At 42.7% G+C, this 27,329-nt stretch overlaps 1 protein-coding gene across 1 annotated transcript in view; it reads left to right on the top strand.

Annotated features, from left to right (window-relative positions):
• Positions 1–23,663, top strand: part of LOC115402261 (NACHT, LRR and PYD domains-containing protein 12-like) — a gene marked incomplete at its 3' end in the record, with an annotated part of 32,345 nt that extends 8,682 nt beyond the window's left edge. Inside the window, exons 5-6 of the mRNA XM_030110775.1 lie at positions 351–533; positions 23,612–23,663. Of these exons, the coding sequence (XP_029966635.1) occupies positions 351–533; positions 23,612–23,663 (235 nt within the window). The remainder of the gene's footprint in view (positions 1–350; positions 534–23,611) is intronic.
• Positions 23,664–27,329: the final 3,666 nt, after the last annotated feature.

Below are 27,329 nucleotides of genomic sequence, written 5' to 3'. Positions count from 1 at the left end.
GCACGTACCGCATGCACAGATGTACTACAGCGTGCCCCTTTTCTTTCAGTATAATTACACTGAAACATAGGTATACAACAAAAATTCAACATAAATACAGGGAGAAAACACCAGCAAAAATGAATTATAAATCAGATTATGATAATATGATAACAAATTCCACACAGTGATGAGGGAGAGTGGAGAGAAGGAGCTCTGCAGCATGTTGATGAGAGCTCTTCTCCTCCTGGAGGCTTCAGCTGTTTGGACTTTACATTTCTAAACTCTTCCAGTCTGAACCTTCTTCAGCTCTCAGTCACTTCAACATCAAACTTTGTCCTCTAATCTCACTTCTTTCTCTCTTTATTCAGGTTGGAGAGCTGCAGTTTGTCAGAGATCAGCTGTTCTTCTGTGGCCTCAGCTATGAAGTCCAACCCCTCCCTCCAGAAACATCTGGAACATCTGAACCTGAGCCGGAACCCTCTTCAGGATTCTGGAGTTTCTCAGCTGTGTGGTTTTCTGCAGAGTCCACTCTGCCGTCTGAAGACTCTGAGGTCAGAATCCATGTTTAAGTGTGTTTCAGTACAGTTGTGTTGACATAAAGGTCAGACATCAGGCTGGTCTGAGAGTGATCCACAGAGGATCTCAATGAGGACCGGAGCTTCTTCTCTGCTCTTTAGTCCTGTGACTGTGGCAGAGTCGTGTGCAGCTCCACATTTCAAAGCTTGCTAGAAGAAGAAAGCTGCTGCAGTGGATCACTGACTGTGAACCTCTGACACGCTCCATGTTGACCTTCAGCTTTCAAAGCAGGCTGATCTCTCCTGGATCCAGCTGTCACTGATCTCCCAGCTGGAGCTCCAAACTCTCAGCAACTCTGCAGACTCTGGACTTGTTGACTTTCTGTCCAGTAACCTTGGCTGTTGACATGTCCTCCACTGGGCTCTGCTTCTGTTTGGTCTTCACATCAGTTGAGCTCTCTGAAAGATCAAAGATCAAATTAGAGAGAAGAAGAACCCCAGTTCTTCTTTCACTTCCACGGAGCTCCAACTTTCTGAAGAAGAAATGGAGACCAAGGATCAGTGTGGTCAGTCTCATCTAAACGGGATTACAGTTTTTCTCCGTTGCTTTGGCTCATTTCTTGAAACAGAAATGACATTCTCAAAACAACATGGATAAACCTCCAAACTACTCTGTAACTGCTCACAACAGAACAGTGTTTCCCTTCATTTCACCACTTTGTAAATAGCTTTGGCCATGTCTCAGTGTCGCAGAGCATCTTTGCAACTTATGAAGCACAGTCAGGCTCGATTTAACACAATTTCCAAGTGAATAGATCATGTTGATCTCAACTGATTGATAGATTCTCAGTCTCATGGTTGTTCTCTCCAAAACACATGAGCAGTATTTCATTGTATCAGTGATCAATAGTCTGATCAACTGTCAAAATCTGTCAAGAACAAACTGCAGTACTGTGAAGATCAGACGTGGATCTGTTTACATGAAGGTGAGGAGGACAGTCAGGGGGTGAGGAGGACAGTCAGGGGGGTAACAAGTGAAGCAGTGAGCTGTTAAACTCCAGCTTTATTTACAGCACTGTGGGCTTCATACAGTTTTCCTTTTTGTTTATTTGTTTGCTCCTTTTGTGTGTGTATTACAGTATGTTGAACTCTGATGGATGAAGTTAGTTTGTGTGTAAATTAAATAATTATTTCCTTGGAAGTATGAGAGCAAAGTGTGAGTCATAAATTGAAGGTTCTTCTTCCTGTGAAAAACAAAAAACTTTCACAGTAATGATTGTGAATGAAGGACTGGGCTCAGACTGAAAGGTAGATGAGGGATATTTCAATGTTCCTCTGCCTTAAAGACAAAACATCTCTACATTCTGACTGTCAGTGACTCACGATGACAAAGAGACGAAGCTTTTTGAAGACTTTGATCATTTGTTTGAGAAACAAATGTAGTTTTTCCACCTGAGTGAACTGTTCTGAAGAGGTCTGGTCTTTGACAGGTGAACCATGTGGTTCTGCTGAACTGTCCAGGCTGTTTTTGACAAGAGAACCAAGAGAACTGAGAACGTCTGGTCTGGTTGGAAAAATGAGCCGATGCTGTTGAGAAGGATCTTTACATTTTGGAGATGCTTGACTGTTTATATGGGAAAGAAATGTAGCTTTGAAACATGAGTGAACAGTTCTGGGAGAGAGATGAGCTTCAGAAAGTGAACTATAGCGTCGAGCTGAACTGTGAGACTGCTGAGCCAAAAGATCTTAGAGTTTTGAAAATGTGATTTCAGTTTCAAAAAATGAGCCCAACCAATGGAGAAGAACTCACTCCTCATTTCAGCTGACATTTAAAACCAAAGTTAGAAAAGATTCAGGAAACAGATGTTGAAGGATTTGGAGTTCTGTAGAGAAGAGGTGAAAACTGAGAATTCAGACCTGAACATTAAAATTGAAAAAAAAAATATAATAATCTTTTAGTGTTCTAAGAGTTAGAAAAGAATAAAAACCACAATATGCAAGTTAATGTAAATCAGTGATTGTACGGTTTTATTGCACTAGCGTCCCTAGTTTAGTGTGGGGTCCCCCAGGGCTCCGTACTCGGTCCTTCCCTCTTTACCATATACATGCTTCCCCTTGGTCGTGTTGTCAGCAAGCATGGAATAAACTTCCATTGCTATGCTGACGACACACAACTCTACATCAAAATTTCATCCAGCAGCTCTCCTACCCCCTCTGTCTCCCCCCTCAGCTCCTGCCTGGAGGATATAGGGGCGTGGATGAGTCAAAACTTCCTGCAGCTTAACGGCTCAAAAACAGAAGCCATTCAAACCGGTCCTCCTCATCAACTCCGCTCCTCTCCTCTTACCTCTGTTTCTTTTTTTTTCAATTTTATTTTTTTAAAATTTCACACATTTTTAAAACAGAAACAGTAACAACAAAGAACCAGAGGTGTACACAACAATACAGGAGATCATACAAATTCGGGTCTCTTAGGTAAAACATACATTAACCATTTTGTCCATACTTTATTAAACTTATTCAACTGGAGTTTCTTATGAAATGTTATTCGTTCCATAACAAATATTGAATAGATAACATCATGCCAGTCATTCAGGTTAGGGCAAACACAATTTAGCCATTTCTTAGTGATTGCTTTTCGAGCTGCTAAACTCAGTATGCCAAACAGATGTCTAGTCTCCTTTTGTATATCAGTGGAATGTAAACATCCAAATAGTAACTCATCCCAATGTAGTGAGTGTAAGTTTAATATGGATTTTATCTCTATTTGAACCAACTTCCAAAAAGTTTGTATTATTGGACAAGACCAGAACAAATGGTGTTGTTTTACATCATGTGCACCACAATGTCTCCAACAGCTTGAAGAACCTGAAAAGTGAGCAGTTTGTGCTGGAGTTGTAAAGTATCTACAAAGGCTCTTCCAACCAAAGCATCTCCATAGATTAGAACTAGTAATTTTCCATTGAAAGGCACAATGATTTAACCAAATTTCGTCCAATATTTGCACATTTGCTTCCTTTTCCCATTTTTGCTTTAAATAATTTGTATTTGACTTATTTAGCTCTTGGAAACCTTTATACAATCTCGAAATCAATTTAAGACCTGAATCTGCTATGTAAGTGTTTGTAAAAATCTTTAGAATTGGTATTTCAAAAACATTCTTATTTTTTGGCATAAAAGTATGTATATGGTGACGTATTTGTAAAAACCTAAAGAAATCACTGTTATGCACTTGGTGGTCTCTCTTAAGTGATTGAAAATCTTTAATTGTCCCATTATAGAAATAGGTGCAGTAAGATGATAAACCTTGGTTTGTCCAACTTTTGAAACTCGGATCTGTTTTGCTCGGTATAAAGTCGCTATCATGATAGGGCCAGCGTAATACTTTTATCTCAGACTGTAAATGATTTTTATTGATATATTTTAACCAAAGTTTTAATGATAAATTGATCCACTGATTATTTTTTTGCATTTGCTCCTTAATAAGCCTTTTATCTCCCAGTCTTGCTTGAATTGGGCACTCTCCCGAAATACTCATTTCTATGTCCTTCCATTTAGCCAAATATTCTGGGTTACACCAACAGACCAAAGTTCGGAATTGCGCTGACATATAATAATCTTTAAAACAAGGTAATGCCAGACCACCTTTCTGTTTTGCCAGTTGAAGGGTTTTGAGTCGCACTCTTGGTCTTTTTCTTTGCCATATAAACCGCATAATTATCTTGTCCCACTTTTTAAATTGTTTATCTGCAATAAAAATAGGAATTGTTTGGAAAAAATATAACAACTTAGGTAAAATGTTGATTTTGACAGTTTCTACTCATGATTCAAAGTTAAATATAGGTAATAAATCCCATCTTCTAATATCATTATTAATTTGTTGATATAATGGTTCTAAATTTAGATCATACAATTTTGATAAATCTTTTGGTATATTGACACCAAGATATTTTATATATTCCAACTCCCAATTCACATTCATTTTAGAAATCAGTGTCCGGCTAGGGGTATAATTAAAACTCAGCAATTGTGTTTTAGAAATATTAAGTTTATAGCCGGACACTGAACCAAACAATTCCAAATACGAGAGGAGATGAGGGAGAGATGCATCTGGATTTGTCAAATAAATCAGAATATCGTCCGCAAAGAGAGAAATCTTGTGTTCTTGTCCGAACATCTGTACACCAGTAATAGAGGCATTCTGAATAAGTCCCTGGCTTAATGCTTCAATAAAAATGGCAAATAACAGAGGGCTACTTGGACACCCTTGACGACTTCCTCTTTCAAGCTTGAATGAGTCTGAAAGAGCCCGATTAACCTTAAGTCTTGCTTTTGGACATCTATACATTGTTCTAACAACTTTTATAAATGATTGGTTAAATCCAAATTTCTCTAAAACTCTGTATAAAAATTCCCAGTTGACACGGTCAAATGCCTTTTCGGCATCTAGGCTTAGGAGTACCATCTTATTTTGATTTTTAACAGTATGATCAATGATGTGCAGGGTCCGGCGAATATTGTCTTGTGTCTGTCTCTTTTTAATAAAGCCAGTCTGATCCAAACTAATTATTTCAGGCAGTACGTTCTCTAACCGTTTGGATATAATGTGAGTAAATATTTTATAATCTTGATTAAGCACACTTATGGGCCGATAGTTACCACAATCAAGCCTATCTTTACCCTCTTTAGCTATCAATGAAATGGATGCCTCATTCCACGATGGAGGCATTTCTCCATTTTTTAAAACGTAGTTGAAAACTGTTTTCATAGTTGGAACAATGAGGTCTTTCATCTCTTTATACCACTCCGATGGAAAGCCATCAGGCCCCGGTGCTTTGTTTGTTTTACAGTCAGAGATGGCTTTTTTAATTTCAGATTCAGTGATTTCAGAAGTTAAATTTTTGTTTTGATCTTCAGTCACTCTTGATAAAGTAATTGTATCTAAAAAATCAGCCATATGGTTTCCATCCACTTCCGGTTGACTGTATAAAGTCTTATAAAACAATAAAAAGGCTTTTTGAATATCATCTAATTTATTCATAACCATATTTGTTTGGGGATTTTTTATTTTATGAATTGTATTTTCTAGCTGCTGTTTTTTCAGTTTGTATGCCAATAATCTTGCTGATTTGCCTCCTGCCTCGTAGTAACTTTGCCGTAAAAAGGTCATTTTTCTTTTAATTTCACTTGAAAAAACTTCATTTATTTGATTTTTTATCTTGTTTAGTTCAATTTTTAAGTTTTTGTTTGGAGTTATTTTTTGAACATTTTCCATGTTCTTTAACTGTGCTTGAAGCTCCTTTAAATGTTCCTTTTGTTTCTTTTTCAAAGTTGAACTATATCCAATTATTTTACCCCGCATAACTGCCTTAAGTGCATCCCATAATATTAAGGGAGACACTTGGCCATTGTCATTGTCAAGTAGATAATTTTTAATATCATCCCTAATTTTCTCCCTCATTGGATGTAAAACACTTGTATTTAGCCTCCAAAAGGTATCCCTTTTTTCTTTGCTAAAAATGATTTCCAAATACACTGGGGCATGATCTGACAGGTCCATAATGCCTATATTACAAGAAAACACTCTGTGCATATCATTTTGGAACATGAAAAAATAATCCAATCTAGAATAATAATTGTGAGGATGGGAAAAAAAACTATAATCCCTTTTCGTTAAATTAAATTCTCTCCATACGTCCAAAAGTTGAATTTCAGTCATTAATGATTTGATATTTTTTGTAGTTTTATTTAACCCCCCAATCTGTGGATTAGATGAATCTATGGACGGGTTCAATCGAATATTCAGATCTCCCCCTAAAACCAGAATGCCTTCCGACTCTACATTAATAAGATCAAAAATTTGTTTATAAAATTTCCATTCTGATCCTGGGGGAGCATATACATTTATAATAGTGATTAAAACACCCTGCAAATATCCTTTAATCAAAACATACCGACCCTCTCTGTCTCTTTTTTCTTGAGTGCACTCAAAGTTTAATCTATTTGAAACCAATGTTACAACACCTCTCTTAGAACTTTGTGGGCAAGAAGAAGAAAACTGTTTGAATCTCCATTTTTTTAATTTATCGTGCTCTGCCTGATTTAAATGAGTTTCTTGGAGTAAAGCAATTTCAATTTGTTCTTTTTTAAGTTTTGTCATAATTTTGCTTCTCTTAATAGGGTTCCCCAAACCATTTACATTATAAGTTGCAATTTTAGTTGGCTTGACACCCTGCATTACTTGTGTAAGGGATCATTCCTGTATGTAAACCCAATATAATAAGTACACCTCTCAGAACCAAACTAGAACAGTTTAAGAACATCAGAACAAAAAAAACACAAACATAAAATCCACGGATTTCCAAAGAGAAGGCCATCCAGTTGGCCAAGGGAAGGGGAAGGGCCAGTCCGTCTTGTTGTACAGGAGCGCCCTCTTCAGCCCGTAGGCCAGTACCACATGAGTCTGAAGGGATCATGTTGTGATTTCCCGACTATCGGAGTATAATGTCCTCGCCCCCAATTATTATGATAACGGCAGAAATAGCAAAGTGTTCATCAAAAAATACAAAACCAAAGTAATCGAAGTGCGTTTATATTCCTATATGCTTAAAGTTTACCTCGTAAAAGAAAATCCAGTGTCAGACTTTATCGCGAATCTTCTTGGTGTCGGAAAGCCTGAAGCCTCTCCTTAACTCTTTCAATGCTGGGATCCTCGCGTGACTGCCCTCTTCTTCCGCTCCTTTGCCAAGTGGATTGTCGGATTTGATCCAAAAGTGACATCGGTTTTTTGATGGGAGTGTCTAATATCCCCCTTTGCACCATGTCCTCAGTCGCCTCCTGTGCAGAGTTGTATGTCACTGTGCCTGTACTGTAGAACACTCTCATCTTGGACGGAAATGGTGTTTGGAAGCGAATATTCTTTTCCCGGAGCGCTGCCTTAGCTGTGTTGTACTCCTTTCGCCTCCGCTGCACCTCTGGGGCATAATCATTATCCTCTTACCTCTGTTTCATTCCCAGGTCACACCATTCCCCTCTCTCCCTCTGTTACAAACCTTGGGGTCAAGTTTGACCCCCACCTCTCTTTTGACAATCATGTCACCTCCATTTGCAAAACATCCTTCTTCCACCTTCCTAACATTTCCAGACTGCGTTCCTCCCTCTCCCTCCCTGCTGCAGAGAAGCTTGTCCACGCCTTTGTTTCCTCCAGGCTGGACTACTGTAACGCCTCCTCATCGGGATCTCTGGCAGGAGCCTCCAAAAGCTCCAGTATGTACAGAACAGCGCTGCCAGAGTCCTGATGAGGGGCGGAAATATGAGCACATCACTCCCATCCTTCACTCTCTCCACTGGCTTCCCATTCAGGCCCGTATAGAGTACAAGATCCTCCTGCACCCCCATCACTGTCTGCACGGTGCGGCCCCCACCTCCCTCACTGAACTGCTCACACCACACACCTCTGCCCGGACCCGGTCAGGCCAACTGCATCGTCTGGTTCAGCCCAGGACACGGCTCAAAACCGTGGGGGACCGGGCCTTTGAAGCCGCAGCTCCCCGTCTGTGGAACGCTCTCCCAGACCACCTTAGGGCCCCACAGACGGTGGGCGCTTTTAAAAAAGGACTGAAGACCTTCCTCTTCAGAAAGGCATACCAACAATAATGTTGCTTAATATGTTGCTTGTATTGTAATGTTTTTACCCTGTGCTTGTTTTTAACCCTGTGCCTCTTGTAGCACTTTGAGATTTGATTTTCAATGTAAAGTGCGTTACAAATAAAATCTATTATTATTATTATTAATAACTCCCATCGTAAAGGGTGTGTTGACTTGATGACACAGTGTCTACTCACGCTTCAGACACTCCAAAACTGTTTCTTCAAAGATTATTTATGAAGAACACAGTTTGTCCTGCCAGGTAAACAACAGCTCAGCGTCACCAGTCAACATCGCGTCTGAGCAAAAAGTAGATCCAGCACGTACCGCATGCACAGATGTACTACAGCGTGCCCCTTTTCTTTCAGTATAATTACACTGAAACATAGGTATACAACAAAAATTCAACATAAATACAGGGAGAAAACACCAGCAAAAATGAATTATAAATCAGATGATGTCATCAGAACCAAGCCAGAACCAAGACGCATGGCGAGGCGGCTTTCAGCCACTACGGCCCCCGCCTGTGGAACAGCCTGCCGGAGAACCTCAGGACCGCAGAGTCTGTTGATATTTTTAAAGGCAGGTTAAAAACACACCTTTTTAATCTGGCTTTCAATTGACCTTTTGTAGTTCTTATCTCCATCATTTTTATATTTTATTATCATTTTTATTTTAATCTATTTATCCTATTTATTCCTTCTATTTTTATTATGTACTTCTAACTTTTTTTAATTTATTACTTTATAATCTTATCTTACTATTAACTTTGTATTATGTCTTTTTATGTCTTTAGCTGTTTTAGCTCCAGTGTTTCCTCAGGGGGGGTTCTTCACACCGGGAGTTGGTCCTGGTCCTCTGCTGGGGTCACTGTGCTCGAGTCCTCTGGTCCTGGCTGGCCTGGGGGGCTCCACACCTCGGTGTGCAGGTTCCCCTTGGTCTGGCGGGGTCGGGGGTCGAGCGCTGGGGCCCCAGTATTAATGACCTTCGCCTTCTCCTGCTGTGAACGGCCCCACTGGTAGTGTTTTCCCATGATGCTGAGTGCCATGCCATGTCTCCTCTGCTGTGTGCAAATAATTCAGTGTGTGTGTGTGTGGTGTATATTTATTGATGGTGCGGTTTTTATTCTTTTGATTTTATGATCGTTTGTTCTCTTCAGCACTTTGCGTTGTTTTTATAAATATGAAAAAGTGCTCGACAAATAAAGTCTGATTTGATTTGATGATAATATGATAACAAATTCCACACAGTGATGAGGGAGAGTGGAGAGAAGGAGCTCTGCAGCATGTTGATGAGAGCTCTTCTCCTCCTGGAGGCTTCAGCTGTTTGGACTTTACATTTCTAAACTCTTCAAGTCTGAACCTTCTTCAGCTCTCAGTCACTTCAACATCAGACTTTGTCCTCTAATCTCACTTCTTTCTCTCTTTATTCAGGTTGGTGCGCTGCAGTTTGTCAGAGATCAGCTGTTCTTCTGTGGCCTCAGCTCTGAAGTCCAACCCCTCCCTCCAGAAACATCTGCAACATCTGGACCTGAGCTGGAACTCTGGTCTTCGTGATCCAGGAGTTTCTCAGCTGTGTGGTTTTCTGCAGAGTCCACTCTGCCGTCTGAAGACTCTGAGGTCAGAATCCATGTTTAAGTGTGTTTCAGTACAGTTGTGTTGACATAAAGGTCAGACATCAGGCTGGTCTGAGAGTGATCCACAGAGGATCTCAATGAGGACCGGAGCTTCTTCTCTGCTCTTTAGTCCTGTGACTGTGGCAGAGTCGTGTGCAGCTCCACATTTCAAAGCTTGCTAGAAGAAGAAAGCTGCTGCAGTGGATCACTGACTGTGAACCTCTGACACGCTCCATGTTGACCTTCAGCTTTCAAAGCAGGCTGATCTCTCCTGGATCCAGCTGTCACTGATCTCCCAGCTGGAGCTCCAGACTCTCAGCAACTCTGCAGACTCTGGACTTGTTGGCTTTCTGTCCAGTAACCTTGGCTGTTGACATGTCCTCCACTGGGCTCTGCTTCTGTTTGGTCTTCACATCAGTTGAGCTCTCTGAAAGATCAAAGATCAAATTAGAGAGAAGAAGAACCCCAGTTGTTCTTTCACTTCCACGGAGCTCCAACTTTCTGAAGAAGAAATGGAGACCAAGGATCAGTGTGGTCAGTCTCATCTAAACGGGATTACAGTTTTTCTCCGTTGCTTTGGCTCATTTCTTGAAACAGAAATGACATTCTCAAAACAACATGGACAAACCTCCAAACTACTCCGTAACTGCTCACAACAGAACAGTGTTTCCCTTCATTTCACCACATTGTAAATAGCTTTGGCCATGTCTCAGTGTCTCAGAGCATCTTTGCAACTTATGAAGCACAGTCAGGCTCAATTTAACACAATTTCCAAGTGAATAGATCATGTTGATCTCAACTGATTGATAGATTCTCAGTCTCATGGTTGTTCTCTCCACAACATATGAGCAGTATTTCATTGTATCAGTGATCAATAGTCTGATCAACTGTCAAAATCTGTCAAGAACAAACTGCAGTACTGTGAAGATCAGACGTGGATCTGTTTACATGAAGGTGAGGAGGACAGTCAGGGGGTGAGGAGGACGGTCGGGGGGGGTGAGGAGGACGGTCAGGGGGTGAGGAGGACAGTCGGGGGGGTGAGGAGGACGGTCGGGGGGTGAGGAGGACGGTCAGGGGGGTAACCAGTGAAGCAGTGAGCTGTTAAACTCCAGCTTTATTTACAGCACTGTGGGCTTCATACAGTTTTCCTTTTTGTTCATTTGTTTGCTCCTTTTGTGTGTGTATTACAGTATGTTGAACTCTGATGGATGAAGTTAGTTTGTGTGTAAATAAAATAATTATTTCCTTGGAAGTATGAGAGCAAAGTGTGAGTCATAAATTGAAGGTTCTTCTTCCTGTGAAAAACAAAAAACTTTCACAGTAATGATTGTGAATGAAGGACTGGGCTCAGACTGAAAGGTAGATGAGGGATATTTCAATGTTCCTCTGACTTAAAGACAAAACATCTCTACATTCTGACTGTCAGTGACTCACGATGACAAAGAGACGAAGCTTTTTGAAGACTTTGATCGTTTGTTTGAGAAACAAATGTAGTTTTTCCACCTGAGTGAACTGTTCTGAAGAGGTCTGGTCTTTGACAGGTGAACCATGTGGTTCTGCTGAACTGTCCAGGCTGTTTTTGACAAGAGAACCAAGAGAACTGAGAACGTCTGGTCTGTTTGGAAAAATGAGCCAATGCTGTTGAGAAGGATCTTTACATTTTGGAGATGCTTGACTGTTTATATGGGAAAGAAATGTAGCTTTGAAACATGAGTGAACAGTTCTGGGAGAGAGATGAGCTTCAGAAAGTGAACTATAGCGTCGAGCTGAACTGTGAGACTGCTGAGCCAAAAGATCTTAGAGTTTTGAAAATGTGATTTCAGTTTCAAAAAATGAGCCCAACCAATGGAGAAGAACTCACTCCTCATTTCAGCTGACATTTAAAACCAAAGTTAGAAAAGATTCAGGAAACAGTTGTTGAAGGATTTGGAGTTCTGCAGAGAAGAGGTGAAAACTGAGAATTCAGACCTGAACATTCAAATTGAAAAAAAGAAAAATAATAATAATCTTTTAGTGTTCTAAGAGTTAGAAAAGAATAAAAACCACAATATGCAAGTTAATGTAAATCAGTGATTGTACGGTTTTATTGCACTAGCGTCCCTAGTTTAGTGTGGGGTCCCCCAGGGCTCCGTACTCGGTCCTTCCCTCTTTACCATATACATGCTTCCCCTTGGTCGTGTTGTCAGCAAGCATGGAATAAACTTCCATTGCTATGCTGACGACACACAACTCTACATCAAAATTTCATCCAACAGCTCTCCTACCCCCTCTGTCTCCACCCTCAGCTCCTGCCTGGAGGATATAGGGGCGTGGATGAGTCAAAACTTCCTGCAGCTTAACGGCTCAAAAACAGAAGCCATTCAAACGGGTCCTCCTCATCAACTCCGCTCCTCTCCTCTTACCTCTGTTTCATTCCTCGGTCACACCATTCCCCTCTCTCCCTCTGTTACAAACCTTGGGGTCAAGTTTGACCCCCACCTCTCTTTTGACAATCATGTCACCTCCATTTGCAAAACATCCTTCTTCCACCTTCGTAACATTTCCAGACTGCGTTCCTCCCTCTCCCTCCCTGCTGCAGAGAAGCTTGTCCACGCCTTTGTTTCCTCCAGGCTGGACTACTGTAACGCCTCCTCATCGGGATCTCTGGCAGGAGCCTCCAAAAGCTCCAGTATGTACAGAACAGCGCTGCCAGAGTCCTGATGAGGGGCGGAAATATGAGCACATCACTCCCATCCTTCACTCTCTCCACTGGCTTCCCATTCAGGCCCGTATAGAGAACAAGATCCTCCTGCACCCCCATCACTGTCTGCACGGTGCGGCCCCCACCTCCCTCGCTGAACTGCTCACACCACACACCTCTGCCCGGACCCGGTCAGGCCAACTGCATCGTCTGGTTCAGCCCAGGACACGGCTCAAAACCGTGGGGGACCGGGCCTTTGAAGCCGCAGCTCCCCGTCTGTGGAACGCTCTCCCAGACCACCTTAGGGCCCCACAGACGGTGGGCGCTTTTAAAAAAAGACTGAAGACCTTCCTCTTCAGAAAGGCATACCAACAATAATGTTGCTTAATATGTTGCTTGTATTGTAATGTTTTTACCCTGTGCTTGTTTTTAACCCTGTGCCTCTTGTAGCACTTTGAGATTTGATTTTAAATGTAAAGTGCGTTACAAATAAAATCTATTATTATTAATAACTCCCATCGTAAAGGGTGTGTTGACTTGATGACACAGTGTCTACTCACGCTTCAGACACTCCAAAACTGTTTCTTCAACGTTTATTTATGAAGAACACAGTTTGTCCTGCCAGGTAAACAACAGCTCAGCGTCACCAGTCAACATCGCGTCTGAGCAAAAAGTAGATCCAGCACGTACCGCATGCACAGATGTACTACAGCGTGCCCCTTTTCTTTCAGTATAATTACACTGAAACATAGGTATACAACAAAAATTCAACATAAATACAGGGAGAAAACACCAGCAAAAATGAATTATAAATCAGATGATGTCATCAGAACCAAGCTAGAACCAAGACGCATGGCGAGGCGGCTTTCAGCCATTACGGCCCCCGCCTGTGGAACAGCCTGCCGGAGAACCTCAGGACCGCAGAGTCTGTTGATATTTTTAAAGGCATCTTAAAAACACACCTTTTTAATCTGGCTTTCAATTCACCTTTTATAGTTCTTATCTCCATCATTTTTTTTTATTATCATTTTTATTTTAATCTATTTATCCTATTTATTCCTTCTATTTTTATTATGTATTTCTAACTTATTTTAATTTATTACTTTATAATCTTATCTTACTATTAACTTTGTATTATGTCTTTTTATGTCTTTAGCTGTTTTAGCTCCAGTGTTTCCTCAGGGGGGGTTCTTCACACCGGGAGTTGGTCCTGGTCCTCTGCTGGGGTCACTGTGCTCGAGTCCTCTGGTCCTGGCTGGCCTGGGGGTCTCCACACCTCGGTGTGCAGGTTCCCCTTGGTCTGGCGGGGTCTGGGGTCGAGCGCTGGGGCCCCAGTATTAATGACCTTCACCTTCTCCTGCTGTGAACGGCCCCACTGGTAGTGTTTTCCCATGATGCTTAGTGCCATGCCATGTCTCCTCTGCTGTGTGCAAATAATTCAGTGTGTGTGTGTGTGTGTGTGGTGTATATTTATTGATGGTGCAGTTTTTATTCTTTTGATTTTATGATCGTTTGTTCTCTTCAGCACTTTGCGTTGTTTTTATAAATATGAAAAGTGCTCGACAAATAAAGTCTGACTTGATTTGATGATAATATGATAACAAATTCCACACAGTGATGAGGGAGAGTGGAGAGAAGGAGCTCTGCAGCATGTTGATGAGAGCTCTTCTCCTCCTGGAGGCTTCAGCTGTTTGGATTTTACATTTCTAAACTCTTCCAGTCTGAACCTTCTTCAGCTCTCAGTCACTTCAACATCAAACTTTGTCCTCTAATCTCACTTCTTTCTCTCTTTATTCAGATTGGAGTTCTGCAGTTTGTCAGAGATCAGCTGTTCTTCTGTGGCCTCAGCTCTGAAGTCCAACCCCTCCCTCCAGAAACATCTGGAACATCTGGACCTGAGCCGGAACCCTCTTCAGGATCCAGGAGTTTCTCAGCTGTGTGGTTTTCTGCAGAGTCCACTCTGCCGTCTGAAGACTCTGAGGTCAGAATCCATGTTTAAGTGTGTTTCAGTACAGTTGTGTTGACATAAAGGTCAGACATCAGGCTGGTCTGAGAGTGATCCACAGAGGATCTCAATGAGGACCGGAGCTTCTTCTCTGCTCTTTAGTCCTGTGACTGTGGCAGAGTCGTGTGCAGCTCCACATTTCAAAGCTTGCCAGAAGAAGAAAGCTGCTGCAGTGGATCACTGACTGTGAACCTCTGACACGCTCCATGTTGACCTTCAGCTTTCAAAGCAGGCTGATCTCTCCTGGATCCAGCTGTCACTGATCTCCCAGCTGGAGCTCCAGACTCTCAGCAACTCTGCAGACTCTGGACTTGTTGGCTTTCTGTCCAGTAACCTTGGCTGTTGACATGTCCTCCACTGGGCTCTGCTTCTGTTTGGTCTTCACATCAGTTGAGCTCTCTGAAAGATCAAAGATCAAATTAGAGAGAAGAAGAACCCCAGTTGTTCTTTCACTTCCACGGAGCTCCAACTTTCTGAAGAAGAAATGGAGACCAAGGATCAGTGTGGTCAGTCTCATCTAAACGGGATTACAGTTTTTCTCCGTTGCTTTGGCTCATTTCTTGAAACAGAAATGACATTCTCAAAACAACATGGACAAACCTCCAAACTACTCTGTAACTGCTCACAACAGAACAGTGTTTCCCTTCATTTCACCACATTGTAAATAGCTTTGGCCATGTCTCAGTGTCTCAGAGCATCTTTGCAACTTATGAAGCACAGTCAGGCTCGATTTAACACAATTTCCAAGTGAATAGATCATGTTGATCTCAACTGATTGATAGATTCTCGGTCTCATGGTTGTTCTCTCCAAAACATATGAGCAGTATTTCATTGTATCAGTGATCAATAGTCTGATCAACTGTCAAAATCTGTCAAGAACAAACTGCAGTACTGTGAAGATCAGACGTGGATCTGTTTACATGAAGGTGAGGAGGACGGTCAGGGGGGTGAGGAGGACGGTCAGGGGGTGAGGAGGACAGTCGGGGTGAGGAGGACGGTCGGGGTGAGGAGGACAGTCAGGGGGTGAGGAGGACAGTCAGGGGGTGAGCAGTGAAGCAGTGAGCTGTTAAACTCCAGCTTCATTTACAGCAGTGGCGGCTGCTGGTCTTCCAAAAAGGGGAAGCTCATTTTTAGCATACATTGTAAAATGTGTCTGTTTTTGTATGTAAATTCTTTTAGCTTTCATGCCTTTTGTACGCCCTGACAAAGTTAGACAGATCCCCAAAGCCCACTTGTGACCAGAAAACACATCCCTGAGATGGTTTCATCCAGTGGCATGGCCAGCAGGATGTTTTATTGGTGACAGCGCTTCCAGTCAGCAGCTCACCTGGTCAGACCAGGACAGCTGAAAACACCTGTTACTTTTCCCCACGTTTTGGCACCAGCTCAGTCTTAGGAGTTGATCTGTTCTGCAGTTTAACACCAATATTCTTTTCGTAAGGAAGAATATCAAATGGCTTCGCCAAAATCTGGTCCACAACATTCACATTGTCTGCTGTTGTGTGCAGCTTGTGAGCAGCTGGAGCTGCTGCAGAGGCCAGAGCGCTGTGTGACCGCCTGAGAGTGAGAGTGAGAGACGGGGAGAAGCTCCAGCTGCTGGTGGAGGACAGAAACCGCAGAGTGACCTAAACGAGTCTCCAAACACAACGCTCGTCGTTTGGCCAATTCCAATTCCCATCTTCACCCTCAATCTCAACACTCAAGCTCAAAGCTCAATCTGAGGGTCCCTCAAAAATGAGAGTTGAGGAATATAATGTGACTTGGAAATGGGACACCACTTAAACGCAGTTACACCCTTAGACTGAAGAGGGCAGCACTATATCAGATGAATCGCAGCACTACGCGACGTAGAAGAAGAAAGTAAACCCAGAAATAAACAAGAAATGGAAACTCCAGCTGCGTGGGCTTTGCGAATCTTTTTAAGATTGTCTGTAGAAACAAGAAAAGCGGTGCGAAGGAGAAGACTCTTCAGTCACATGGCAGCACTGATGACTCAGATACAGGTGTGTGGATTATACACGCGCAATAATAATAATAACAATAATAATAATACATTTTATTTATATAGCGCTTTTCAAGATACTCAAAGACGCTTCAAATAAATTAAAAACAACAGCATAACAGCAATGCATTCTGGATATCCCTTACCACCAAGGGTGGTCTGGGAAAATCTCAACATTGAGGGACATAACCTCCCTCAAACTCGTCCTTTTGCTCAAAATATTTGAGAGTTGGGACAAGACTTGACTCGCGGGAGCGTGCATTTTTAAGATTGAGGGTTGAGAACGAGGGTGAGTCTCCGAGGATCAGTAAAGCCTCCGGATCAACTCAGAACAACAGAATGAAAAACTTCAGAAGCGCTTTGGTGCATTTTTTTTTACTTTAAGATCACTGATTTGCTCATTTCGCTTTCAATCAAGCTTCAGACAGATCATCCAATCAGCACGCAGAAGCTCAGCGTCCAGGCCAGCCCACTGCCCATAGACCCCTTTGAAGCTCCGTAGTCCGATGGGCGGGACCAGCCCAGCATTTTATCCAATGAGCGTCCAGTTTCACTGCAGCGGAACAACCCACTCTCGCTTCCGCATGGACGCTCAGCGTCCAGCTGTTTAAAGTGCCGTGCCGCTGCGAGGAGGAGTGAGAAAAAATCCGAGTCAATTACCTGAGATAAGTAGCTGATGCTAAACAAAAGATGAACGTGTTGTAGCGCATATTTAGTCAATGAAATGTACACACAACAGTAAATATTGGACCACTTATTTTTTGACATTTTAGGGGAAGTTGAGCTTCCCTTGCAGTCTGAGAGCAATCGCCACTGATTTACAGCACTGTGGGCTTAATACAGTTTTTGTTCATTTGTTTGCTCCTTTTGTGTGTGTATTACAGTATGTTGAACTCTGATGGATGAAGTTACTTCGTGTGTAAATAAAATAATTATTTCCTTGGAAGTATGAGAGCAAAGTGTGAGTCATAAATTGAAGGTTCTTCTTCCTGTGAAAAACAAAACATTTTCATAGTAATGATTGTGAATGAAGGACTGGGCTCAGACTGAAAGGCAGATGAGGGATATTTCAATGTTCCTCTGCCTTAAAGACAAAACATCTCTGCATTCTGACTGTCAGTGACTCACGATGACAAAGAGACGAAGCTTTTTGAAGACTTTGATCATTTGTTTGAGAAACAAATGTAGTTTTTCCACCTGAGTGAACTGTTCTGAAGAGGTCTGGTCTTTGACAGGTGAACCATGTGGTTCTGCTGAACTGTCCAGGCTGTTTTTGACAAGAGAAGTGGATGATTGATGCCACCAGCTCCATGTTAGTGGATGGGACAAGCTAACAACTCCATGTTAGTGGATGGGACATGCTAACAACTCCATGTTAGTGGATGAGAGATGCTAACAACTCCATGTTAGTGGATGGGACATGCTACCAGCTCCATGTTAGTTGATGAGAGATGCTAACACCTCCATGTTAATGGATGGGAGATGCTAACATTTCCATGTTCGTGGATGGGACATGCTAACAACTCCATGTTAGTGGATGACAGATGCTAACAGCTACATGTGGGTTGATGGGAGATGCTAACAACTCCATGTTAGTGGATGACAGATGCTAACTACTCCATGTTAGTGGATGGGACATGCTAACTACTCCATGTTAGTGGATGGGAGATGCTAACAACTCAATGTTAGTGGATGGGAGATGCTAACAGCTACATGTTAGTGGATGACATACGCTAACAGCTACATCTTAGACGAAGGGAGATGCTAACAACTAGCATGTTCGTGGGTGGACATCTCAGTCGCAGGCCGGCGGGGAGGCTCGGTCCCGACCAATGCCGCTTGCGGCTTTAATGTTTTTACCCTGTACTTGTTTTTAACCCTGTGCCTCTTGTCGCACTTTGAGATTTGATTTTAAATGTAAAGTGCGTTACAAATAAAATCTATTATTATTATTAATCACTCCCATCGTAAAGGGTGTGTTGACTTGATGACACAGTGTCTACTCACGCTTCAGACACTCCAAAACTGTTTCTTCAAAGTTTATTTATGAAGAACACAGTTTGTCCTGCCAGGTAAACAACAGCTCAGCATCACCAGTCAACATCGCGTCTGAGCAAAAAGTAGATCCAGCACGTACCGCATGCACAGATGTACTACAGCGTGCCCCTTTTCTTTCAGTATAATTACACTGAAACATAGGTATACAACAAAAATTCAACATAAATACAGGGAGAAAACACCAGCAAAAATGAATTATAAATCAGATGATGTCATCAGAACCAAGCTAGAACCAAGACGCATGGCGAGGCGGCTTTCAGCCATTCCGGCCCCCGCCTGTGGAACAGCCTGCCGGAGAACCTCAGGACCGCAGAGTCTGTTGATATTTTTAAAGGCAGGTTAAAAACACACCTTTTTAATCTGGCTTTCAATTCACCTTTTATAGTTCTTATCTCCATCATTTTTTTTTATTATCATTTTTATTTTAATCTATTTATCCTATTTATTTGTTCTATTTTTATTATGTACTTCTCACTTCTTTTAATTTATTACTTTATAATCTTATCTTACTATTAACTTTGTATTATGTCTTTTTATGTCTTTAGCTGTTTTAGCTCCAGTGTTTCCTCAGGGGGGGTTCTTCACACCGGGAGTTGGTCCTGGTCCTCTGCTGGGGTCACTGTGCTCGAGTCCTCTGGTCCTGGCTGGCCTGGGGGTCTCCACACCTCGGTGTGCAGGTTCCCCTTGGTCTGGCGGGGTCTGGGGTCGAGCGCTGGGGCCCCAGTATTAATGACCTTCGCCTTCTCCTGCTGTGAACGGCCCCACTGGTAGTGTTTTCCCATGATGCTGAGTGCCATGCCATGTCTCCTCTGCTGTGTGCAAATAATTCAGTGTGTGTGTGTGGCAGCACTGATGACTCAGATACAGGTGTGTGTATTATACACGCGCAATAATAATAATAATAATAATAATAACAACAACAATAATAATAATACATTTTATTTATATAGCGCTTTACAAGATACTCAAAGACACTTCAAATAAATTCAAAACAACAGCATAACAGCAATGCATTCTGGATATCCCTTACCACCAAGGGTGGTCTGGGAAAATCTCAACATTGAGGGACATAACCTCCCTCAAACTCGTCCTTTTGCTCAAAATATTTGAGAGTTGGGACAAGACTTGACTCGCGGGAGCGTGCATTTTTAAGATTGAGGGTTGAGAACGAGGGTGAGTCTCCGAGGATCAGTAAAGCCTCCGGATCAACTCAGAACAACAGAATGAAAAACTTCAGAAGCACTTTGGTGCATTTTTTTTTACTTTAAGATCACTGATTTGCTCATTTCGCTTTCAATCAAGCTTCAGACAGATCATCCAATCAGCACGCAGAAGCTCAGCGTCCAGGCCAGCCCACTGCCCATAGACCCCTTTGAAGCTCCGTAGTCCGATGGGCGGGACCAGCCCAGCATTTTATCCAATGAGCGTCCAGTTTCACTGCAGCGGAACAACCCACTCTCGCTTCCGCTTGGACGCTCAGCGTCCAGCTGTTTAAAGCGCCGTGCTGCTGCGAGGAGGAGTGAGAAAAAATCTGAGTCAATTACCTGAGATAAGTAGCTGATGCTAAACAAAAGATGAACGTGTTGTAGCGCATATTTAGTCAATGAAATGTACACACAACAGTAAATATTGGACCACTTATTTTTTGACATTTTAGGGGAAGTTGAGCTTCCCTTGCAGTCTTAGAGCAATCGCCACTGATTTACAGCACTGTGGGCTTAATACAGTTTTTGTTCATTTGTTTGCTCCTTTTGTGTGTGTATTACAGTCTGTTGAACTCTGATGGATGAAGTTACTTTGTGTGTAAATAAAATAATTATTTCCTTGGAAGTATGAGAGCAAAGTGTGAGTCATAAATTGAAGGTTCTTCTTCCTGTGAAAAACAAAAAACTTTCACAGTAATGATTGTGAATGAAGGACTGGGCTCAGACTGAAAGGTAGATGAGGGATATTTCAATGTTCCTCTGACTTAAAGACAAAACATCTCTACATTCTGACTGTCAGTGACTCACGATGACAAAGAGACGAAGCTTTTTGAAGACTTTGATCGTTTGTTTGAGAAACAAATGTAGTTTTTCCACCTGAGTGAACTGTTCTGAAGAGGTCTGGTCTTTGACAGGTGAACCATGTGGTTCTGCTGAACTGTCCAGGCTGTTTTTGACAAGAGAACCAAGAGAACTGAGAACGTCTGGTCTGTTTGGAAAAATGAGCCAATGCTGTTGAGAAGGATCTTTACATTTTGGAGATGCTTGACTATTTATATGGGAAAGAAATGTAGCTTTGAAACATGAGTGAACAGTTCTGGGAGAGAGATGAGCTTCAGAAAGTGAACTATAGCGTCGAGCTGAACTGTGAGACTGCTGAGCCAAAAGATCTTAGAGTTTTGAAAATGTGATTTCAGTTTCAAAAAATGAGCCCAACCAATGGAGAAGAACTCACTCCTCATTTCAGCTGACATTTAAAACCAAAGTTAGAAAAGATTCAGGAAACAGTTGTTGAAGGATTTGGAGTTCTGCAGAGAAGAGGTGAAAACTGAGAATTCAGACCTGAACATTCAAATTGAAAAAAAGAAAAATAATAATAATCTTTTAGTGTTCTAAGAGTTAGAAAAGAATAAAAACCACAATATGCAAGTTAATGTAAATCAGTGATTGTACGGTTTTATTGCACTAGCGTCCCTAGTTTAGTGTGGGGTCCCCCAGGGCTCCGTACTCGGTCCTTCCCTCTTTACCATATACATGCTTCCCCTTGGTCGTGTTGTCAGCAAGCATGGAATAAACTTCCATTGCTATGCTGACGACACACAACTCTACATCAAAATTTCATCCAGCAGCTCTCCTACCCCCTCTGTCTCCACCCTCAGCTCCTGCCTGGAGGATATAGGGGCGTGGATGAGTCAAAACTTCCTGCAGCTTAACGGCTCAAAAACAGAAGCCATTCAAACGGGTCCTCCTCATCAACTCCGCTCCTCTCCTCTTACCTCTGTTTCATTCCGAGGTCACACCATTCCCCTCTCTCCCTCTGTTACAAACCTTGGGGTCAAGTTTGACCCCCACCTCTCTTTTGACAATCATGTCACCTCCATTTGCAAAACTTCCTTCTTCCACCTTCGTAACATTTCCAGACTGCGTTCCTCCCTCTCCCTCCCTGCTGCAGAGAAGCTTGTCCACGCCTTTGTTTCCTCCAGGCTGGACTACTGTAACGCCTCCTCATCGGGATCTCTGGCAGGAGCCTCCAAAAGCTCCAGTATGTACAGAACAGCGCTGCCAGAGTCCTGATGAGGGGCGGAAATATGAGCACATCACTCCCATCCTTCACTCTCTCCACTGGCTTCCCATTCAGGCCTGTATAGAGAACAAGATCCTCCTGCACCCCCATCACTGTCTGCACGGTGCGGCCCCCACCTCCCTCACTGAACTGCTCACACCACACACCTCTGCCCGGACCCGGTCAGGCCAACTGCATCGTCTGGTTCGGCCCAGGACACGGCTCAAAACCGTGGGGGACCGGGCCTTTGAAGCCGCAGCTGCCCGTCTGTGGAACGCTCTCCCAGACCACCTTAGGGCCCCACAGACGGTGGGCGCTTTTAAAAAAGGACTGAAGACCTTCCTCTTCAGAAAGGCATACCAACAATAATGTTGCTTAATATGTTGCTTGTATTGTAATGTTTTTACCCTGTGCTTGTTTTTAACCCTGTGCCTCTTGTAGCACTTTGAGATTTGATTTTAAATGTAAAGTGTGTTACAAATAAAATCGATTATTATTATTAATAACTCCCATCGTAAAGGGTGTGTTGACTTGATGACAGAGTGTCTACTCATGCTTCAGACACTCCAAAACTGTTTCTTCAAAGTTTATTTATGAAGAACACAGTTTGTCCTGCCAGGTAAACAACAGCTCAGCGTCACCAGTCAACATCGCGTCTGAGTAAAAAGTAGATCCAGCACGTACCGCATGCACAGATGTACTACAGCGTGCCCCTTTTCTTTCAGTATAATTACACTGAAACATAGGTATACAACAAAAATTCAACATAAATACAGGGAGAAAACACCAGCAAAAATGAATTATAAATCAGATGATGTCATCAGAACCAAGCTAGAACCAAGACGCATGGCGAGGCGGCTTTCAGCCATTACGGCCCCCGCCTGTGGAACAGCCTGCCGGAGAACCTCAGGACCGCAGAGTCTGTTGATATTTTTAAAGGCAGGTTAAAAACACACCTTTTTAATCTGGCTTTCAACTGACCTTTTATAGTTCTTATCTCCATCATTTTTATGTTTTATTATTTTTATTTTAATCTATTTATCCTATTTATTCGTTCTATTTTTATTATGTATTTCTAACTTATTTTAATTTATTACTTTATAATCTTATCTTACTATTAACTTTGTATTATGTCTTTTTATGTCTTTAGCTGTTTTAGCTCCAGTGTTTCCTCAGGGGGGGTTCTTCACACCGGGAGTTGGTCCTGGTCCTCTGCTGGGGTCACTGTGCTCGAGTCCTCTGGTCCTGGCTGGCCTGGGGGTCTCCACACCTCGGTGTGCAGGTTCCCCTTGGTCTGGCGGGGTCGGGGGTCGAGCGCTGGGGCCCCAGTATTAATGACCTTCACCTTCTCCTGCTGTGAACGGCCCCACTGGTAGTGTTTTCCCATGATGCTGAGTGCCATGCCATGTCTCCTCTGCTGTGTGCAAATAATTCAGAGAGTGTGTGTTTGTGTGTGTGTGGGGTGTGTGTGTGTGTGTGTGTGTGTGTCTGTGTGTGTGTGTGGTGTATATTTATTGATGGTGCGGTTTTTGTTCTTTTGATTTTATGATCGTTTGTTCTCTTCAGCACTTTGCGTTGTTTTTATAAATATGAAAAAGTGCTCGACAAATAAAGTCTGATTTGATTTGATGATAATATGATAACAAATTCCACACAGTGATGAGGGAGAGTGGAGAGAAGGAGCTCTGCAGCATGTTGATGAGAGCTCCTCTCCTCCTGGAGGCTTCAGCTGTTTGGACTTTACATTTCTAAACTCTTCCAGTCTGAACCTTCTTCAGCTCTCAGTCACTTCAACATCAAACTTTGTCCTCTAATCTCACTTCTTTCTCTCTTTATTCAGGTTGGAGGGCTGCAGGTTGTCAGAGATCAGCTGTTCTTCTCTGGCCTCAGCTATGACGTCCAACCCCTCCCTCCAGAAACATCTGGAACATCTGGACCTGAGCTGGAACCCTCTTCAGGATCCAGGAGTTTCTCAGCTGTGTGGTTTTCTGCAGAGTCCACTCTGCCGTCTGAAGACTCTGAGGTCAGAATCCATGTTTAAGTGTGTTTCAGTACAGTTGTGTTGACATAAAGGTCAGACATCAGGCTGGTCTGAGAGTGATCCACAGAGGATCTCAATGAGGACCGGAGCTTCTTCTCTGGTCTTTAGTCCTGTGACTGTGGCAGAGTCGTGTGCAGCTCCACATTTCAAAGCTTGCTAGAAGAAGAAAGCTGCTGCAGTGGATCACTGACTGTGAACCTCTGACACGCTCCATGTTGACCTTCAGCTTTCAAAGCAGGCTGATCTCTCCTGGATCCAGCTGTCACTGATCTCCCAGCTGGAGCTCCAGACTCTCAGCAACTCTGCAGACTCTGGACTTGTTGGCTTTCTGTCCAGTAACCTTGGCTGTTGACATGTCCTCCACTGGGCTCTGCTTCTGTTTGGTCTTCACATCAGTTGAGCTCTCTGAAAGATCAAAGATCAAATTAGAGAGAAGAAGAGCCCCAGTTCTTCTTTCACTTCCACGGAGCTCCAACTTTCTGAAGAAGAAATGGAGACCAAGGATCAGTGTGGTCAGTCTCATCTAAACGGGATTACAGTTTTTCTCCGTTGCTTTGGCTCATTTCTTGAAACAGAAATGACATTCTCAAAACAACATGGACAAACCTCCAAACTACTCTGTAACTGCTCACAACAGAACAGTGTTTCCCTTCATTTCACCACATTGTAAATAGCTTTGGCCATGTCTCAGTGTCTCAGAGCATCTTTGCAACTTATGAAGCACAGTCAGGCTCGATTTAACACAATTTCCAAGTGAATAGATCATGTTGATCTCAACTGATTGATAGATTCTCGGTCTCATGGTTGTTCTCTCCAAAACATATGAGCAGTATTTCATTGTATCAGTGATCAATAGTCTGATCAACTGTCAAAATCTGTCAAGAACAAACTGCAGTACTGTGAAGATCAGACGTGGATCTGTTTACATGAAGGTGAGGAGGACAGTCAGGGGGTGAGGAGGACAGTCAGGGTGAGGAGGACAGTCAGGGGGTGAGGAGGACAGTCAGGGGGTGAGGAGGACAGTCAGGGGGGTGAGGAGGACGGTCAGGGGGGTGAGCAGTGAAGCAGTGAGCTGTTAAACTCCAGCTTCATTTACAGCAGTGGCGGATGCTGGTCTTCCAAAAAGGGGAAGCTCATTTTTAGCATACATTGTAAAATGTGTCTGTTTTTGTATGTAAATTCTATTAGCTTTCATGCCTTTTGTATGCCCTGACAACGTTAGACAGATCCCCAAAGCCCACTTGTGACCAGAAAACACATCCCTGAGATGGTTTCATCCAGTGGCATGGCCAGCAGGATGTTTTATTGGTGACAGCGCTTCCAGTCAGCAGCTCACCTGGTCAGACCAGGACAGCTGAAAAGACCTGTTACTTTTCCCCACGTTTTGGCACCAGCTCAGTCTTAGGAGTTGATCTGTTCTGCAGTTTAACACCAATTTTCTTTTCGTAAGGAAGAATATCAAATGGCTTCGCCAAAATCTGGTCCACAACATTCACATTGTCTGCTGTTGTGTGCAGCTTGTGAGCAGCTGGAGCTGCTGCAGAGGCCAGAGCGCTGTGTGACCGCCTGAGAGTGAGAGTGAGAGACGGGGAGAAGCTCCAGCTGCTGGTGGAGGACAGAAACCGCAGAGTGACCTAAACGAGTCTCCAAACACAACGCTCGTCGTTTGGCCAATTCCAATTCCCATCTTCACCCTCAATCTCAACACTCAAGCTCAAAGCTCAATCTGAGGGTCCCTCAAAAATGAGAGTTGAGGAATATAATGTGACTTGGAAATGGGACACCACTTAAACGCAGTTACACCCTTAGACTGAAGAGGGCAGCACTATATCAGATGAATGGCAGCACTACACAACGTAGAAGAAGAAAGTAAACCCAGAAATAAACAAGAAATGGAAACTCCAGCTGCGTGGGCTTTGCGAATCTTTTCAAGATTGTCTGTAGAAACAAGAAAAGCGGTGCGAAGGAGAAGACTCTTCAGTCACATGGCAGCACTGATGACTCAGATACAGGTGTGTGTATTATACACGCGCAATAATCATAATATTAATAATAATAATAACATAATAATAATACATTTTATTTATATAGCGCTTTTCAAGATACTCAAAGACGCTTCAAATAAATTAAAAACAACAGCATAACAGCAATGCATTCTGGATATCCCTTACCACCAAGGGTGGTCTGGGAAAATCTCAACATTGAGGGACATAACCTCCCTCAAACTCGTCCTTTTGCTCAAAATATTTGAGAGTTGGGACAAGACTTGACTCGCGGGAGCGTGCATTTTTAAGATTGAGGGTTGAGAACGAGGGTGAGTCTCCGAGGATCAGTAAAGCCTCCGGATCAACTCAGAACAACAGAATGAAAAACTTCAGAAGCGCTTTGGTGCATTTTTTTTTACTTCAAGATCACTGATTTGCTCATTTCGCTTTCAATCAAGCTTCAGACAGATCATCCAATCAGCACGCAGAAGCTCAGCGTCCAGGCCAGCCCACTGCCCATAGACCCCTTTGAAGCTTCGTAGTCCGATGGGCGGGACCAGCCCAGCATTTTATCCAATGAGCGTCCAGTTTCACTGCAGCGGAACAACCCACTCTCGCTTCCGCATGGACCAGTGTTGCCAGGTGTACGATAATTATCGTATTTGTACGATAATTTTGCCCTCTGTGCGATGTACGATCAATAATCCCAAAAAAGGCCAAATATACAATAATTTGACCATTCCGTGAAAGTGTGGTTGTAATTGGTTGTAATCAGCCTGTCGCAGCTGTTGTCGGATTTTTTTTGGTGAACCCTGAAGGCATCTCTTTCCATGTGACAAGTTTCAAGCCAATCCTGCTTTTCTAAATGTGAGCCTGCCTCAGAACAACGGTAATGATTGGCTGAATAGTCCGCTGCACCCCATGAGTGAGGAAAGGGGGAAAAAAAAAATAATAGAAGAAAAAACGGAGCTGCTCCACCGGCTGCTGAAAAGCGCAGCTTCTGTGTCTCTACAGCAGCCTCCATCCGGCTCAAACAAGTTTGTTCATGAACATCGAACGGTGTTTATATGTGTTTGCATGTGATAGCCTCCTGTACGTCCAGCTGCCTTGTTGTATGTGGGTTTTTTTTTTCTGCACCAAAATTACTAGATCGCTGAACAGAGTGATTTGATCCCAGGCAGTGCTGTGTACGGTTTGAATATTGAGTAAAGGGACATTATGTGAAAATCAGCTTATTTTGCTTGCCAAAGACATATTCATGCCTCTGGTATTGTATACAGAGGGATATTTTGCCCCAAATTTTTTAATATAACACAGCAGAGTCAGATTTACAACATTTGAACACAACCAGTACTTTATACCACATGAAAAATGAGTAAAGACATTACAATGTCAAAATCAGCTTATTTTGCTTGACAAAAACTGATTCCGCCTACTGGAAATCACTTTCTGGCAAAAATCAAGTTTGGGCATGACACAGGCCCTCTTAAGTTTGCATAAGTGCAGTTTTTGTTTATTTTATGACCTTTTTT

Source organism: Salarias fasciatus, chromosome 15 (assembly GCF_902148845.1).
Source record: "Salarias fasciatus chromosome 15, fSalaFa1.1, whole genome shotgun sequence".
In the NCBI taxonomy this organism is placed as follows: Eukaryota; Metazoa; Chordata; class Actinopteri; order Blenniiformes; family Blenniidae; genus Salarias; species Salarias fasciatus.
Note: the sequence above shows the minus strand (reverse complement) of the source record. Positions and strands in the feature narration are given on the sequence as shown.